The 15,907-nt window shown below is 52.9% G+C and overlaps 1 protein-coding gene across 1 annotated transcript; it reads right to left on the reverse strand.

Moving 5' to 3' along the window:
- Positions 1 to 951: 951 nt before the first annotated feature.
- On the reverse strand, positions 952 to 14,809 carry FRS3 (fibroblast growth factor receptor substrate 3). The gene is made up of 7 exons (XM_021542631.3): positions 14,602 to 14,809; positions 10,917 to 11,046; positions 10,678 to 10,766; positions 6,359 to 6,545; positions 5,359 to 5,520; positions 5,125 to 5,276; positions 952 to 4,300 (listed from the first exon to the last, which is right to left on the reverse strand). Exons 3-7 carry the CDS (start codon positions 10,762 to 10,764, stop codon positions 3,464 to 3,466), a joined length of 1,425 nt encoding a protein of 474 aa, XP_021398306.3. The 5' UTR covers positions 10,765 to 10,766; positions 10,917 to 11,046; positions 14,602 to 14,809; the 3' UTR covers positions 952 to 3,463.
- Between the last annotated feature and the right edge of the window lie 1,098 nt (positions 14,810 to 15,907).

Below are 15,907 nucleotides of genomic sequence, written 5' to 3' on the forward strand. Positions count from 1 at the left end.
TTCCCCACGGCCGCTAGAGGAAGCTGCGACGCCGGGAGAATCCCAAAAATGTCACCGGAGCTGCGGGGACAGCGAGGGCAGCCCCAAAAGCGGCTCCAGCCTTCCCTGCGCTCCCCTGCGCCGGGAAAAACCAAGATCCCGCATTTCTATAAGGATATCCCGCATTTCTCCAAGGATATCCCGCATTTCCCAAAGGATATCCCGCATTTCTCCAAGGATATCCTGCATTTCTCCAAGGATATCCTGGATTTTTCAAAGGATATCCCGCATTTCTCCAAGGATATCCCGCATTTCTCAAAGGATATCCCGGATTGCTCAAAGGATATCCCGGATTGCTCAAAGGATATCCCGGATTGCTCAAAGGATATCCCGCATTTCCCAAAGGATATCCCGCATTTCCAAAAGGATATCCCGCATTTCTCCAAGGATATCCTGGATTTTTCAAAGGATATTCCGCATTTCTCAAAGGATATCCTGCATTTCCCAAAGGATATCCCGCATTTCTCAAAGGATATCCTGCATTTCCCAAAGGATATCCCGCATTTCTCAAAGGATATCCTGCATTTCCCAAAGGATATCCCGCATTTCCCAAAGGATATCCCACATTTCTCAAAGGATATCCCTCATTTCTCCAAGGATATCCCGGATTTTTCAAAGGATATCCTGCATTTCTCCAAGGATATCCTGGATTTTTCAAAGGATATTCCGCATTTCTCAAAGGATATCCTGCATTTCCCAAAGGATATCCCGCATTTCTCAAAGGATATCCTGCATTTCCCAAAGGATATCCCGCATTTCCCAAAGGATATCCCACATTTCTCAAAGGATATCCCTCATTTCTCCAAGGATATCCCGGATTTTTCAAAGGATATCCCGCATTTCTCCAAGGATATCCCGGATTTTTCAAAGGATATCCCGCATTTCTCCAAGGATGACACTGACAGCTTAAAACTCTTTATTTAAATACTTTATTATAATTAAAGCTTAACGCAGTTAACTTTTATATATGTATATATATATAGATATATATAGATAGATATAAACAATTTCTTCTCTCACTTCCCTAAATGAAAGCTGGATTTAGGGGGATACATTACTTAGGGTGGGGGATTGTTTTTTTGTTTTTCCTTCAAATAAAGTCATTTGTTATACATATAAAAATATATTACTTGGGTCTCCTTTCAGTCACAGGTAACACAAGGTACGGACGAAAGAATGGAAGACGAGCACAAGGACCTCCAAACCAAAAATTAAAACCAGTGGATCGAAGCGTGTGGCACACTTGGAATTTATAGTGCAACAGCGAGGCAGGAACTCCACGTTCTGCGACACAAACATGGCACCACCCAGCCTGGGGACACGTGGGGACACGCGGCCTTGCTCCCCGCAGGGCCACGGCTCCGCAGGACGTGCCAGCACCAAAAACCAGAGGAAGGCTGAACTTCCAAAAGCTGGGACCCGAGCCGCTGGCCCCTGGAGCTGGGCATGGGCTCGCTCCTCTTCCACCCACGTCAAGGGCGGGACACATGGAAGGACAAGGGGGACACGAGGCTTGGCCCTGCTCCTGCCCCAGGAGGCACAGGGACACAGGAGCAGGGAGCTGGGGCTCCAGGGCACCCCAGGGCACCCCAGAGAATTCCAGAGAATTCCAGAGCACCCCAGGGCACCCCAGAGAATCCCAGAGAATCCCAGAGAGTCCCAGAGAATCCCAGAGAATCCCAGAGCACCCCAGAGAATCTCAGAGAACTCCAGAGAATCCCAGAGCACCCCAGAGAATTCCAGAGAATCCCAGAGCAGCCCAGAGCATCTCAGAGAATCCCAGAGCACCCCAGAGAATTCCAGAGAATCCCAGAGCACCCCAGGGCACCCCAGAGAATCCCAGAGCACCCCAGAGAATCTCAGAGAATTCCAGAGAATCCCAGAGAATCCCAGAGAATCCCAGAGCACCCCAGAGCATCTCAGAGAATCCCAGAGAGTCCCAGAGAGTCCCAGAGGCACCCCAGAGAATCCCAGAGAACCCCAGAGCACCCCAAAGCATCCCAGAGCACCCCAGAGCATCTCAGAGAATCCCAGAGCATCCCAGAGCACCCCAGAGCACCCCAGAGCACTGCTCTCCACCGGAACAGGCACAGAGAAACCCAGGGAAAGGCCGAGGCACCGCGTGTCCCGCGGGGAGGGACCAGGGGACAATCCGGGGGCGGCTCAGCGCCACCCCGGCATGGAGACAAAAATCCACAGCAAAAGGCCACGAATGTACCCGGAATTTGAGCCCTTCCAGGTCCCCAGCTGAGAGAACAAAGTGCACATTCACTCCTGCCACCGAGCCGGGGCTGCTCCCGGCCCCAGCCGGGCACGTGGGCACAGCAAGGGCTTTGATGCCGCTCCAAGCTCGGCTGCCCGGCGGCTCCGCTCCCACTCCCACGTCTCCCATTCCATTTCCCACCCACCCCGTGACAGCCAGCCCCCAGTTCATCCATTCTCCATTCCCAGCTGCTCTTCTCCACAGTGTTTTTCCCCCAGCTGGTGGCTCAGCAAAGCCACCGAGCTCTTTTGGGACCTCCTTCCCCAGCAGGAGCGAGCCCCAGCGAGCGCGCGCTGCAGACTGGCACCAGTTTGGCAACCAGCTGGGATGCAAAGGAGCAGTTCATAAATAAATAAGTAAACAAATAAATAAACCCACAGCACTTCTCATAGAACCCTCATAAAAAAAAAACCAACAAAGCAGGGTATGGCACAAGTGAAGATTTCTAGACCAAACTTCCAATCTCCCTCGTGGTTGTGGCCTTTCCCTCCTCGTCTAAAGCAGGGGAGGGAATTTAAGGATTTAGGCAATCAGGTTTCTGTGATCACAGTGTGTCCCCATGGCTCTGTGTCCTCCTCGTTCCATTGCAGCTGCCCAATTGAAATTGGATCTGAGACAGGGACAGAAGGATAAAAAGCTTCAGGAACAAACAGCGAGCTGAGGGGGGAAAGGCCACGGCGTGAGCTCCCTCATGTCCAGGCACCACTGCAACCACAAAGGCAAATCCCAGCTCTGGAGTGGCCTCACCACAGAGCTCTCCTGGAGATGGGAAATCCATGGGGAAAGAGCTCCAACTGCACAGAGCTCCAGTTTTGGGAGCAGACTCCCTCACCACAGAGCTCCCCTGGAGATGGGAAATCCATGGGGAACGGGCTCCATCTGCACAGAGCTCCAGTTTTAGGAACACTCTACCTCACCACAGTGGAGATGGGAAATCCATGGGGAATAGGCTCCATCTGCACAGAACTCCAGTTGAGGCTTGGAAAACGAGCAACACAGAGAGGGGAGGACAGACGGACAGACGGACGAGCCTCGACAGCAGCAGCTGCAGGAGCCACGCCGGGCGCCCGGGGAAGGCGACGGCGAGTGGGAGCCCCACGGGGCAGGACACGGCGAGGGGCAGGGAGCAAAGCCACGCCACGGGGCTGGCACGGGGGGCCCTCAGAGGGGCAGGTCGGTGCTGTTGTGCCGCGTTTTCCTCGAGGTGCCGTCGTCCCTGGGCAGGGCCCGCTGCAGGCTGGACATGGCCGCCGTCTTCTTGAGGTCGATGATGGCGTAGGAGTTGGCGCGGCGGGCGCCGGGGCTGGCCCGCGGCTCCTGCCGGCCCGGGCAGGGCTCGGGCTCCAGCTCCACCTGGATGTAGTTGAGCTGCCGAGGAGGCTCCGGGCAAGGCCGGGGGAAGTCGAAGCTGAAGACGTTGGGCAGGCGGCTGCGCCGGGCCCTGGGCAGGAAAGCACGGCGCGGCTGCGAGGCCGCGGAGCTCTGCAGGGGCTCCTCCTCGCCCGCCTCAGAGAAACCATTTGGGGATGGCGTGGGTGCCATGCCAGCGTCCTCGTGCCCCTGCCGGGCCGGCTGCAGCTCCCACAGCGGTGGCAGCGCCGGCAGGTTCTCGTAGTGCAGCAGCGCCGAGCGGCGCTGGCAGCAGCTCCCATCCTCCTGGGACACCTTGGAGCGGCTCAGGGATGAGGTGCTGGGGGCCACCAGGCCATTGAGGTTCTCATAGACGCACTGTGGGGACGGGCAGCCCTCCTGGCACTCGTTGTTGTTGTTGTTGTGAGGGCAGAGGTGCGGCCGGCGTTGTGGGCACGGCCGGCGGCAGCCGGAGCTGGGAGCCAGCACGAATTTCGCCTCCCCTGGCTGCAGGAAGACCTGGGGGTTTCGGTCTTCCAGGGAGCAGCTGTGGTTCCTAGGGGGGAAAGGAGGGTGGGCTTCAGGCAAGGAGTGCACACAGTGCCGGCCCCTCGGCTCCGGCTCCCCGGTGTTGACGTAGGTGTGGGACTGCAAGGAGAGAAGCAGAGGGACAGTGAAAGGAGGAGACAGCAGAGACCAGAGCAAAGCAGCCGAGAAACCACCACGAGAGGGGAATTCCTCAGTGGCAGGTGAGGAGAAAGGATTCTGGAAGTTGGGAAGGATTTTGGAGGCAAAATGTAGGTGTTGGTTTGGGTTTTGCGGGCTGGGAGAGACAAGAGTGCAGCTGCAGACACACAGTGTGCCCTCACGGATGGACATCTGCAGGAATTTCCTCATGGAAAGGCTGGTCAGCCTTTGGAAGGGGCTGCCCAGGTGTGGACTGCCCATCCCTGGAGGTGTCACCTGGATGTGGCACTGAGTGCTCAGGGTGGGGACTGGGCACAGGTCGGATTTAATCTTTTCCAGCCTCAGCGATTCGGGGTTCTGTGGCATGCTCCGTGCACATCTCACAAACTTCTCACTCCTCGAGTGGCTCACAGGTGATCCCACAACCCTCACACCTGCCCAGTCCACCCTGGCGGTGCCTCAGACCAGCTGGGTTTGGTAGGAAACATTTTAAAATTCTACAACTGCGAGCAAAGAACTGAACCTCAAAACCAAAACCGAAAAGGGTCTGAATTGAGGGGTTGTGCGACAGCTGGCGGGTAACTGCACCCCAAATACCACTGGGCTGAGGATAAAACTCAGTTTTTCTGACAGAACACCAGTTCCAGCAAAGTATCAAAGAGCAGGAGCCTCCAGGAGCAAAAGGAAATAAAGAGAATAAAGAGAGGGACAAGGTGTGGGGGTCCCCTGAGCTTTGGGTGAGGGAAGCCCAGAATTGCACCCAGCAGAGTTGAGCATGGGTTTACCTGCTCCTCAGGCCCCAGGAGGGGGTGGGTAGAGTCTTCCCCCACAGAGGAATGTCTCAGGCTGCTCACTGAGGGGTGCTGCCCTGCAGAGTAGGACAGGGATTCTCCAGGGAAGCTGTGAAATCCATTGGGAAGTCCAGTGTAGCCCAGACCTGTGAGGGAATCAGGGCAGAGGAGCGTTAAATTGGTACAAAATAGAATTATTTGCGCTTCCAGGGTGAGCTGGGCTCTTACTGGTGGGGCCCTGGGGGCTGCGGGGCAGCTCCCGCTCCGAGGGGTGGCTGCTCCTGGTGATCACCACGGGCTCCTCCACCACGTTGATGCTGTTGCACTGCATCAGCTCCTGCAGCAGGTTGAAGATCTCCTCTGCTCGGGAGCACTTGAAGGCAAAAATCCCTGCCGGGGACAGAGAGGAGGGTTAGAACAGCAAGGAAGTGATCCCGCTGCGAAAAATATGTGTCGTTCCTGTTTCTAAAGGAATTCTGATTTCTTCTGCTGCTGTTTTAACAACATCAAGCCACAGGAAAACAACCTGTGGATTATTCAGGAAATAAAAGCAGAAATCATGGAATGCAGGATGGTTTGGGATGGAAGAGACCAACCCTGTGGATTATCCAAGAAATAACAGCAGAAATCATGGAATGCAGGATGGAATGCAGGATGGTTTGGGGTGGAAGGGACCAACCCTGTGGATTATTCAGGACCAACCCCATGGATTATCCAAGATATACCAGCAGAATTAATGGAATGCAGGATGGTTTGGGTTGGAAGGGACCAACCCTGTGGATTAACAGCAGAAATCATGGAATGCAGGATGGTTTTGGATGGAAGAGACCAACCCTGTGGATTATTCAGGAACTAACAGGAGAAATCATGGAATGCAGGATGGTTTGGGTTGGAAGAGACCAATCCTGTGGATTAACAGCAGAAATCATGGAATGCAGGATAGTTTGGGTTGGAAGAGACCAATCCTGTGGATTATTCAGGACCAACCCCGTGGATTATCCAAGATATACCAGCAGAATTAATGGAATGCAGGGTGGTTTGGGATGGAATGGACCAACCCTGTGGATTATTCAGGAAATAACAGCAGAAATCATGGAATACAGAATGGTTTGGGATGGAAGGGACCAACCCTGTGGATTATTCAGGAAATAACTGCCCAGGGCACTGCTCCTGCCCCCAGGGAGCCCCCAGGGAGCCCCCAGCCCCGTCCCCAGCCCCAGCCCCTCACCCTGGCCGGTGCGGCAGCGGCGGCCGCTCTCGAAGGAGAAGAGGTTGGCATCGAAGCCGTAGCGCCGCAGGCACAGGTAGGGCCACCGCACGGCATCGCGCTTGTGCGAGTGCAGCACCAGCTCCCCCGGCGCCAGCTCCAGCACCCCCGAGCCCAGCTCCTGCCCCTCGTCGTCCACGTTGGTCACCTGCGGGGCTCAGGTTCGGTCAAAGAGAGAAACGAGAGTTTCTAGCCAGGCAGGAGCCTGGGAAAGAGCTGGAGAGGAATGTAAATAATTCTTTATCTCTCTTGTTGTTCACATTATTTACAGTTCAGTTCTATCACTGTGCATCAAGCACTGTACACCAATGGAGTGCGTTGTTTTCACTTCGGACCAATGGAGTTGGTCCTCCTGAAGCTCTGTATAAAGAGCAGTGTATTTTGAATAAACCAGAGTTTTATTCTCAGTTTTTTTTCCATTGGACCAATGGAGTTGGTCCTCGCAGTGTATTTTGAATAAATCAGAGTTTTACTCAGTTTTTTTTCCATTGGACCAATGGAGCTGGTCCTCACGAAGCTCTGTATAAAAGAATGGTGTATTTTGAATAAATCAGAGTTTTACTCTCAGTTTTTTTCCAATGGACCAATGGAGTTGGTCCTCACGAAGCTCTGTATAAAAGAGCGGTGTATTTTGAATAAATCGGAGTTTTATTCTCAGTTTTTTTTCTGTTGGTCCTCACACAGCTCTGTATAAAGAGCAGTGTATTTTAAATAAACCAGAGTTTTACTCTCACAGCCTTCTGAGTCAGAATCTTCTCATTCCCGTCTCGCCTCGACAGCGACAGTCACCTGCAGGGTGGGAGCCACCAGGGCATGGATTGTGCACGTCCTCCGTTTGTTCAGAGTGAAATGTCAATTTTAAAGAATTTAGAGATGTTAGAGGAGCTAAGATTTTAGTTAGAGATAAGCCTTACTAATTCAAATAAATGAGTAGGCCTTGATGGAGTTAAGAGTTAGGAGTTAACTAATAATTGATTGCTCGTCAGCACAATGTTGAGTTAGCTGGGTTTATAATGAAGAATATAAATTGATAAATAGCTTTTAGGAACATAAGACAATTGTGGCCTCCTCTGTTCTGAAACCAATTGAAGACAAAAAATGGGATTTCTCCCAAGAGTTCATTTGTCAGATTGGCATTGAAAAGGTAGAAAGGTCAGAAGGAGGAAGACTTCATTGACTTCCTCATTTTGGGACCCCTCCCCATGAAAGGGACCCATTTCAAAGAACACACTATGCTTAAATAGCTTTTGAAATAATTAGCATACGAAGTGAGGAATAGGATGTACCAAAATTATGAATATGTATTTGTATTTTGGGTATTTGTATGGATAAAAGGGCTCTGCAATCACCTGGAAGCTGCGGTGTGGATTTGGGAGCAATCCCACACACAATAAACACAATAAACACAATAAATACACACTTTGTAACTTTAAACTGTCAGAGAGTTTTTGTCCCTCACAGCTGGATATCGGTACTAGATCAATATCCATATTTTTTAATAAATCAAGAGAAAGATGAAGATTTCTTGTCGCCCTGATTTTCTAAAGCCTTCTGAGTTTATATTCTTGCAGGGAACTTTCTCACACGCTTTATGTAAATAACTGATTGTTTTGTACTCCTTCATAGAGGCGGAGAGATCTGATGGGCTGGGGGTTTGTCCAGAGTTGTTGGAGAGGTGGCACCTTCACCCTCCAATCCACTGCCACCTTTGGAAAACCATCAGTGCTGGAGTCAGAAAAATAAACTAAATAAACTTGCTCTTTTACCTTCACAATAGAGCAGCTCACGTGGTGCTTTCTCGTGTCCTGGAGTGACAATTTCTGCCAGGCAAAGCCTGGGAAAAAGTCCAAGAGGAATGTAAACAATCGATTATCTTGTTTTCCACTCATATTGTTTATGTTCTGCCACACTGACCTAAGCCCAGTGCACTAGCCAGGTGAAATGTTTTTACTTTAGGACCGATGAAATTAATGTTCAGGATGTTCTCTATAAAAGAGAGAAGTGCTTTTGAATAAATGTTCATTTATTTGCCTTCTGAAATTGACTTTTTACCTGTCCCTCGCTCAATCACAGCCACGCACTGGCCCGGGTGGAGAAGATCAACAAGACCAAATCTGCACAGGGGTGGCACCATAAGGGAACAGGCCTGGGGGAAAAATTGATAGAAACTCCACATTTGCAACATTTCTGAGAGAGAGAGGGCACAATTTATGTTTGGAATGAGATTTGAGCTACTCCAGTCTAGGCCTCAGGTCTGGGCCTTGTGAGGCCTCCAAGCCTGGGACACAGAAATTGAGAGTTTGTGGCACAGTCAGAAATTGAGAGTTTGTGACACAGCCAGAAATTAAGAGTTTGTGGCACAGTCAGAAATTAAGAGTTTGTGGTGCAGTTAGAAATTGTATTAAGGTGTGATGTGAAGCACTGGGCTGTCTGGGTGTGAAGCAGTGTAAGTTTATAGTGTGAGGTTTAGGCCACCTTAAGACAAAGACAAACAGTGTTATCTTGCCAATCAGAGTGCCTTTGTAAACTGTAAACTATATAATGTATATAAAGTGTATATAAACTGCCATCTTCTCTCTAATAAACAGAGAACATTGCATCAACCATACTGGTTTGACGTTCATTCTGTCCTGTCCACCTTTCCTGTTTTATGAGGACCCTGGTTTCAACTCCACCCATTGACAGGAGCTCAATCCTTTTCTTTATTAAGAAAGCAATTTTCTATTTCTAAACTTCTATCAAGGAATAAATTATTTCTTTCTTTATTAAGAAACTCATGCTTTTATAGACATGATACAGCTGGGCTAATTGCTCCTCCAGTCCAAACACTGGCTAATTAAGAAATCACCCTTTGGTAAACAAATCTCCATAACACATTCCACAGGTTCACAGCAGCAGGTGTAGTAAGTTAAGATTTGTTTCTCGTTCTTTTCTCTGATCTTCTCACAGCCCTTCCCAGAACGGTGCTTGGGAAAGTTGTCTGAGAGCTGCTGCCACAGGGGGGAACTCCCTGGGCACTTCCAAGGCCTGGCCACGCTTTCCATGAGGAAATTCCTGCTGATTTCCAGCCTAAACCTCCCCAAAAGACTTTGGACCTGGCTAGCACACGAGATTTGACAATCAGGATGCCTTGGCAAGAACAAACAGCTTTGAAGATCCCAAGAAGATTAAACCAGGCTGACTTACTGGGTAAGAAAATTGCATCAAGACTCCTGCAAGCAAGAGATGTTGTAAAATGCTACGTTTGTTTATGTGCTGATTAACTCAATCATTGCAGCAAAACATCAGTAGCCTTCCTAAAATAGTGTATAAGCATAGGTAGCCCACAATAAATTTGGATTCTTCTGACCATCTCTTGGAGTCTCCCTGTTCCTCTCATCATCGCTGATATCCCCTGGCCCAGCCTGAGGCTGTTCCCTGGGATAAGATCCCAAATCCCCCCGGCTGTCCCCTCCTGTCAGGGCCAGAAATTCCCCCTGAGCCTCCTTTGCTCCAGGCTGAGCCCCTTCTCAGCTCCCTCAGGACTCTCCAAACCCTTCCCAGCTCCCTCAGGATTCTCCAAACCCTTCCCAGCTCCTTCAGGATTCTCCCTCAGGACTCTCCAAACCCTTCCCAGCTCCCCCAGGATTCTCCAAACCCTTCCCAGCTCCCTCAGGATCCTCCAAACATTTCCCAGCTCCCTCAGGATTTTCCAAATCTTTCCCAGCTCCCTCAGGACTCGCCAAACCCTTCCCAGCTCCCTCAGGACTCTCCAAATCCTTCCCAGCTCCCTCAGGACTCTCCAAATCCTTCCCAGCTCCCTCAGGATTCTCCAAACCCCTCTCCAGGTGCTGCAGCTCCTTTCCCTTCCCTCCAGCCCCTCCACATCTCCCTTGCTGTGAGGGCCCAGAGCTGGACGGGGCTCTCCAGGTGTCCCTGAGCAATTCCATGGATTCCTCCCTTTTCCTGCTGCCTTTTTCCCAGCTGGCAGCAGGGATCTGTGGCTGGCAGCCCTTGGCAGCTCAGCTGCTGTGGCTGAGCCCTGGAACACAGCCCTGAGCAATAAAAGGTTTTTCTCTTCAGTCCCCCATTTCCTTGCATTTCCCAAGCAGAGGTGATTTAGCAGCAAATACAAACACATTTTCAGCAGGAGTTTCTTAAGGAAAGGGGAAAAATTAAAAAAAAAACAAAACAGAATGATGAATTTTCATATTTGTGTGCAGGGGCAGGAGTTTGCTCTCTCCTCATGCAGTCAGAGCTGTCCCATACCCTCTGATGGGGTCGGAAGGGCAAAACTTTACCTTGAATTTGGTGGGGTGGTTGTCTGGGATGCTGTCTGAGCACAGACAGCTGCAGCAGCTCCCCATGACGCCAGGCAGAGAGGACATCCCTGGGGACAGGACAGGCACGGTCAGATCCCAAATCCAACTCCCCCAGCATCTCCAGCTGTGCCCTCCCCCATCCCCGTGGGGCTGGAGCTCCAGCTCTTTGCTCTGCTCCCTGATTAACGAGAGTTGTGTTAATTAAAACCAGTTCCTACCATTAGGCAGTTGTTGGATTTGTCGTGGAGGAGTGAGAAGGAATTCCCACTGCAGTCCCTCTACCTCCCTCGGGATTTCATGGCAAGCAAGTTTCACCTAAAACATGAGGGGAACACTCCCATCTTCCACCTGGCAAGGAGAACACAATTAAACAACGATAAAAGCAGAGAAAATTAAAAGGCAGGGGGTGGGAGAGTGACTGAACTTCCCTTCAGACAACCCAAGGAAAGCAGGTGCATTTTGTGTTTAATTAATTACATTTACATCAACACAGAAAACTCTGCACAGCAATGAAAAATGCACAGCTAAAAATAACTTTTAAAGATTTAAAGAAGAGCTATTTTATTTCCTGGATTTGGGATGCTACAGAGGAGTGGGGTTTAGCGGGGTGAAGGAAATAAAGCTGAGCAGCCAGGGGTGGTGAGGCAGCTGCTGAGGAATGTGAAGGTGCCTTCACTGCAAGGAAGGTCCTTCAGGGTCAGAGAACCAGCAGCTGCTCTGCTTCGGAGGAGGAGAAGCAAAGAAAGGCCAGAAAACACAAGAAATCTGATATGTGACCCAGAAAACACAAAAATTCTGATATGTGACCCAGTCAGTGCGAGGATCAGGCAGGAAGGATGCAGTGAGGAATACTCCTGTGTTTTCACTCACAGAGTTACTCCTGATTTTTTTGTTTTTTTTTTTTTTTAATTGTAGTGAGAAATGGGAAATTCTGCTGTCCCTGATGGGAACTTGGGCATGTGACAGGGAATGATGCCAGGTGTGCCCTGAGAGCAGCTCAGTGTCTCCACCTGATCCACCAGGACCCCCAGCCTGGGATGGAAATGGCAATTTGGGAACCCTCTTTCCATTGGGAAACTTTTTCCATTGGGAACCTCCTTCCATTGGAAACCCCTTTCCATTGGAAACCTCTTTCTACAGAAAACCTCTTTCCATTTGGAACCCTTTCCCATTGGAAACCTCCTTCCATTGGAACCTCCCTCCATTGGGAACATCCTTCTGCTGGAAACATCTTTCTGCTGGAAACCTCTTTCCATTAGAAACCTCTTTCACTGGAAACCCCTTTCCATTGGAACCCCTTTCCTTTTGGAACCCCTTTCCATTGAAACCCATTCCATTTAGAACCTCTTTCCATTGGAAACTCCTTCCATTGGAAACCTCTTTCCTTTTGGAACCCCTTTCCATTAGGACCTCCTTCATTGGAAACCTCCTTCAGCTGGAAACCTCTTTCCATTAGAAACCTCTTTCATTGGACACCCCTTTTCCTTTGGAACCCCTTTCCATTGGAATCCCTTTCCATTGTTTCCATTGAAACCTATTCCATTTAGAACCTCTTTCAATTGGAAACTCCTTCCATTTGGAACCCCTTTCCATTGGAAACCCCTTTCCATTGGAATCCCTTTCTATTGGAACCCCTCTCCATTGGAAACCTCTTTCCATTAGGAGCCTCCTTCACTGGAAACCTCTTCCTGCTGCAAACATCTTTTCTACTGGAAACCTCTTTCCATTGGAAAACTTTTTCCATTGGGAACCTCTTTCTATGGGAAACCCCTTTCCATTTGGAACCCCTTTCCATTGGAACCCCTTTCCACTGGGAGCCCTTTCCATTGGGAGCCTCTCCCTCTGCCAGAATCTGCCTCCTCCTCCTCCTCCTGCTCCTCCTGCTCCTCCTCCTCCTCCTCCTCCTCCTCTCCTGCTCCTGCTCCAAACAAAACCCGGGGCCGTGGGGTGGCAGAGCTCCCTGGGCCCTTTCCAGTGCAGAGCGAGGGGAAAGAGCCCCACTTGAGCTGCCCAAGGGTCCCACTCCACTTTCACATCAAAACAGCCCCATCAATCACCTCCCACTGCCCCTCTGCGCTTCCCTTCGGCCCCTGGAGAACTCCTCACCATGGCCCAGCCCTGCCAAGTGCCCAGACGAGGAAAAGTTTCTTTCTGTGCACGCTGAGAGCAAACAAAGCCGGTGCCAGCTGCCCTCCTGCACACACCTGCCCGCCCTCGAGCGGCACCACGCCTTGCCTGTGCCACCCCACCCCTGCTCCTTGGCCTGGGCTCAGCGTGGATTTGTTCCCCTCACAAGCTCATTTAGCACAGATCCTGCTCCATCCCACCTGGGCACTGTGGGCTGGCTCCTCTCCCCACTCCCACCTCAGCAATTCCCTCAGGAATAAGGGCTGGGAGAAAACATTCTGCTCTTCCTTCACTCCTCTCCCCCCATCCCCACCTACGAGGGGCCAGCCTGAAGTGCTGTGGCTCACCAAGGACGATTCTTACACCGAGAACTGAACAAATGAACTAAAAAACCACCAGGAGCTCCCCGAGCGCTACCTGGGCGCTTCCCGCTGCTCCTGGCTGGGGGAATGTTTCAGCAGCATTCCTCCCACACAGAATTCCACTGGGAATCGCCAGGCTCCTGCTCTGCACTTCCAGCTCACCTTCCCACACCTGTTTGCCAGCCCAGAGCCCAGCCAGTCCCTAAAACCACCCCAGCACGGCTCCCACAGCAGCACTGGGACCCTCCTGAGGCCACCAGCCCCATCCAGACCCTCAGGATCCCAACCCAAATCCTCCTCAGCCCTGCCTGGACCAGGCTTTCCCAAATTCCCAGGTTGTTCCCACCCTCCCAAACCCTCAGCCTGCAGAAGCCACTTGTGCCTTCATCCTCCTTAAACCCAGAGCGGGAGAAGCAGCATTCCCTAATCCCAAAGGGCCAGGGGGACACCCCGACACCCCCTGCACAGGGACACACGGACAGCTCGTGTGGAAAAGCTCCTGGGCCCACATCAACCCCTCCAGGACACGCGGGGACAGACCCAATGCAGCATCCCAGGAAAAGGAGGGAGCAGGGATGGCAAGGAGAAGGGGATGGAGGGAAGAGGAAAGGGATGGGGGACTGAGGAGGGGGCTGCAGGGAGGAAGAAGGGGATGGAGAGAGGAGGAAAGGCATGGAGGGACGGGGAAGGGGATGAAGAGACTGGGAAGGGGATGCAGGGATGGGGAAAGGGATGGAGGAAGGCGGAAGGGGCTGCAGGAATGAGGAGGATGGGGCTGCAGGGACATGGAGGGAGGAGGAGGGGGATGGAGGGATGAGGAAGGGGATGGAGGGAGGAGGAGGGGGATGGAGGGAGGAGGACAGGGATAGAGAGAGGAGGAAGACGATGAAGGGATGAGGAAGGGGATGGAGGGAGGAGGACGGGGATGAGGGGATGAGGAAGGGGATGAGGGGATGAGGACGGGGATGAAGGGATAAGGATAAAGGGAGGAGGACGGGGATGGAGGGAGGAGGAGGGGGCTGGAGGGATGAGGATGAGGATGGAGGGATGAGGAAGGGGATGGAGGGATGAGGAAGGGGATGGAGGGAGGAGGACGGGGATGGAGGGAGGAGGAAGGGGATGGAGGGAGGAGGAAGGGGATGAGGGGATGAGGATGAAGGGGTGAGGATGGAGGGATGAGGAGGGGGATGGAGGGATGAGGATGGGGATGAGGGGATGAGGATGAAGGGGTGAGGATGGAGGGATGAGGACGGGGATGGAGGGATGAGGACGGGCCTGCAGAGCCCGCGGGAACGAGGGGCCTGAGGAAGGGGCGAGCCCCGGGGGTACCGGGAATTGCCGGGGCAGCGCGGGGAGCGCCGGCGGGAGGGGACGGGGGCGATGCCGCGGCCCCGCTCCAGGCGCGGCTCGGTACCTGAGGCGCTCCCGGCTCCGCCGTCCGGGAAGCTGCGGCGGCCCGGAGCCCCCGGCCCGGCCCTTCCCGGGGCCCGGAGCGTGTCGGGGCCCCCGGCCCGGCCCTGCCCCCGGCCGGCCCGGCGGCTCCGGGGGTCCCGGTGGGGCCCGGAGCGATCGGGGCCGGGCCGGGCCCGCCGGAGCAGCGACACCGCCCGCGCCGCCGCCAGGGGGCGCCGGGGGGCGCCGGGGGCGGGGCAGGAGGGGCGGGGCTTGGGTGGGCGGGGCCTGGTGGTAAGGGGTGAATGGGAGAGGATTTGGGGGTCAGTGAGAGGATTTTGGGTCTGTGAGAGGATTTGGGGTCTGTGAGAGGATTTGGGGTCTGTGAGAGGTTTTGGGGTCAGTGAAAGGATTTGGAGGTCAGGGAGTGGGTTTGGGGGTCAGTGAGAGGATTTGGGGGTCTGGGAAATGAGAGGTTTTGGGGTCAGTGAGAGGTTTTGGGGGTGAGAGAGTGGGTTTGGGGGTCTGGGAGAGAATTGGGGGTCATTGAGAGGATTTTGGGGTCAGTGAGAGGATTTTGGGTCTGTGAGAGGATTTGGGGGTCTGGGAAATGAGAGGTTTTGGGGTCAGTGAGAGGTTTTGGGGGTGAGAGAGTGGGTTTGGGGGTCTGGGAGAGAATTGGGGGTCATTGAGAGGATTTTGGGGTCAGTGAGAGGATTTTGGGTCTGTGAGAGGATTTGGGGGTCAGTGAGTGGGTTTGGGGGTCAGTGAGAGGTTTTGGGGTCAGTGAGAAGTTTTGGGAGTCTGTAAGAGGTTTTGGGTTCAGTGAGAAGATTTTGGGGTCAGTGAGAGGATTTGGGGTTAATGAGAGGATTTGGGGGTCAAGGAGTGGGTTTGGGGGTCTGGGAGAGGTTTTGGGGTCAGTGAGAGGATTTGGGGTCAGTGAGAGGATTTGGGGGTCTGGGGAAGGAGAGGTTTTGGGGGTCAGTGAGAGGTTTTGGGGTCAGTGAGAGGATTTTGTGTCTGTGAGAGGTTTTGGGGGTCAGGGAGTGGGTTTGGGGGTCTGGGGAGGGAGAGGGGCTCTGGGGGTCAATGCAGGGGGATTTGGGGGGATCTGGGCTGGAGGATTGCTCAAGGAAGGGTCAGTGGAAGGAGATTTGGGGGGGGTTGGGATCAAAGGAGGGGGATTTGGGGACTCTGGGTTGGAAGGAGGGGGATTTGGGGGCTCTGGGGTGGAAGGAGGGGGATTTGGGGGCTCTGGGGTTGAAGGGGTGTCCTGGGGTGTCTGGGGTGTCCTGCCCTCCGAGGGGACACTGCTGCCACTCCCC

This window comes from Lonchura striata, chromosome 26, assembly GCF_050655825.1.
Source record: "Lonchura striata isolate lonStrDom1 chromosome 26, ASM5065582v1, whole genome shotgun sequence".
NCBI lineage: Eukaryota > Metazoa > Chordata > Aves > Passeriformes > Estrildidae > Lonchura > Lonchura striata.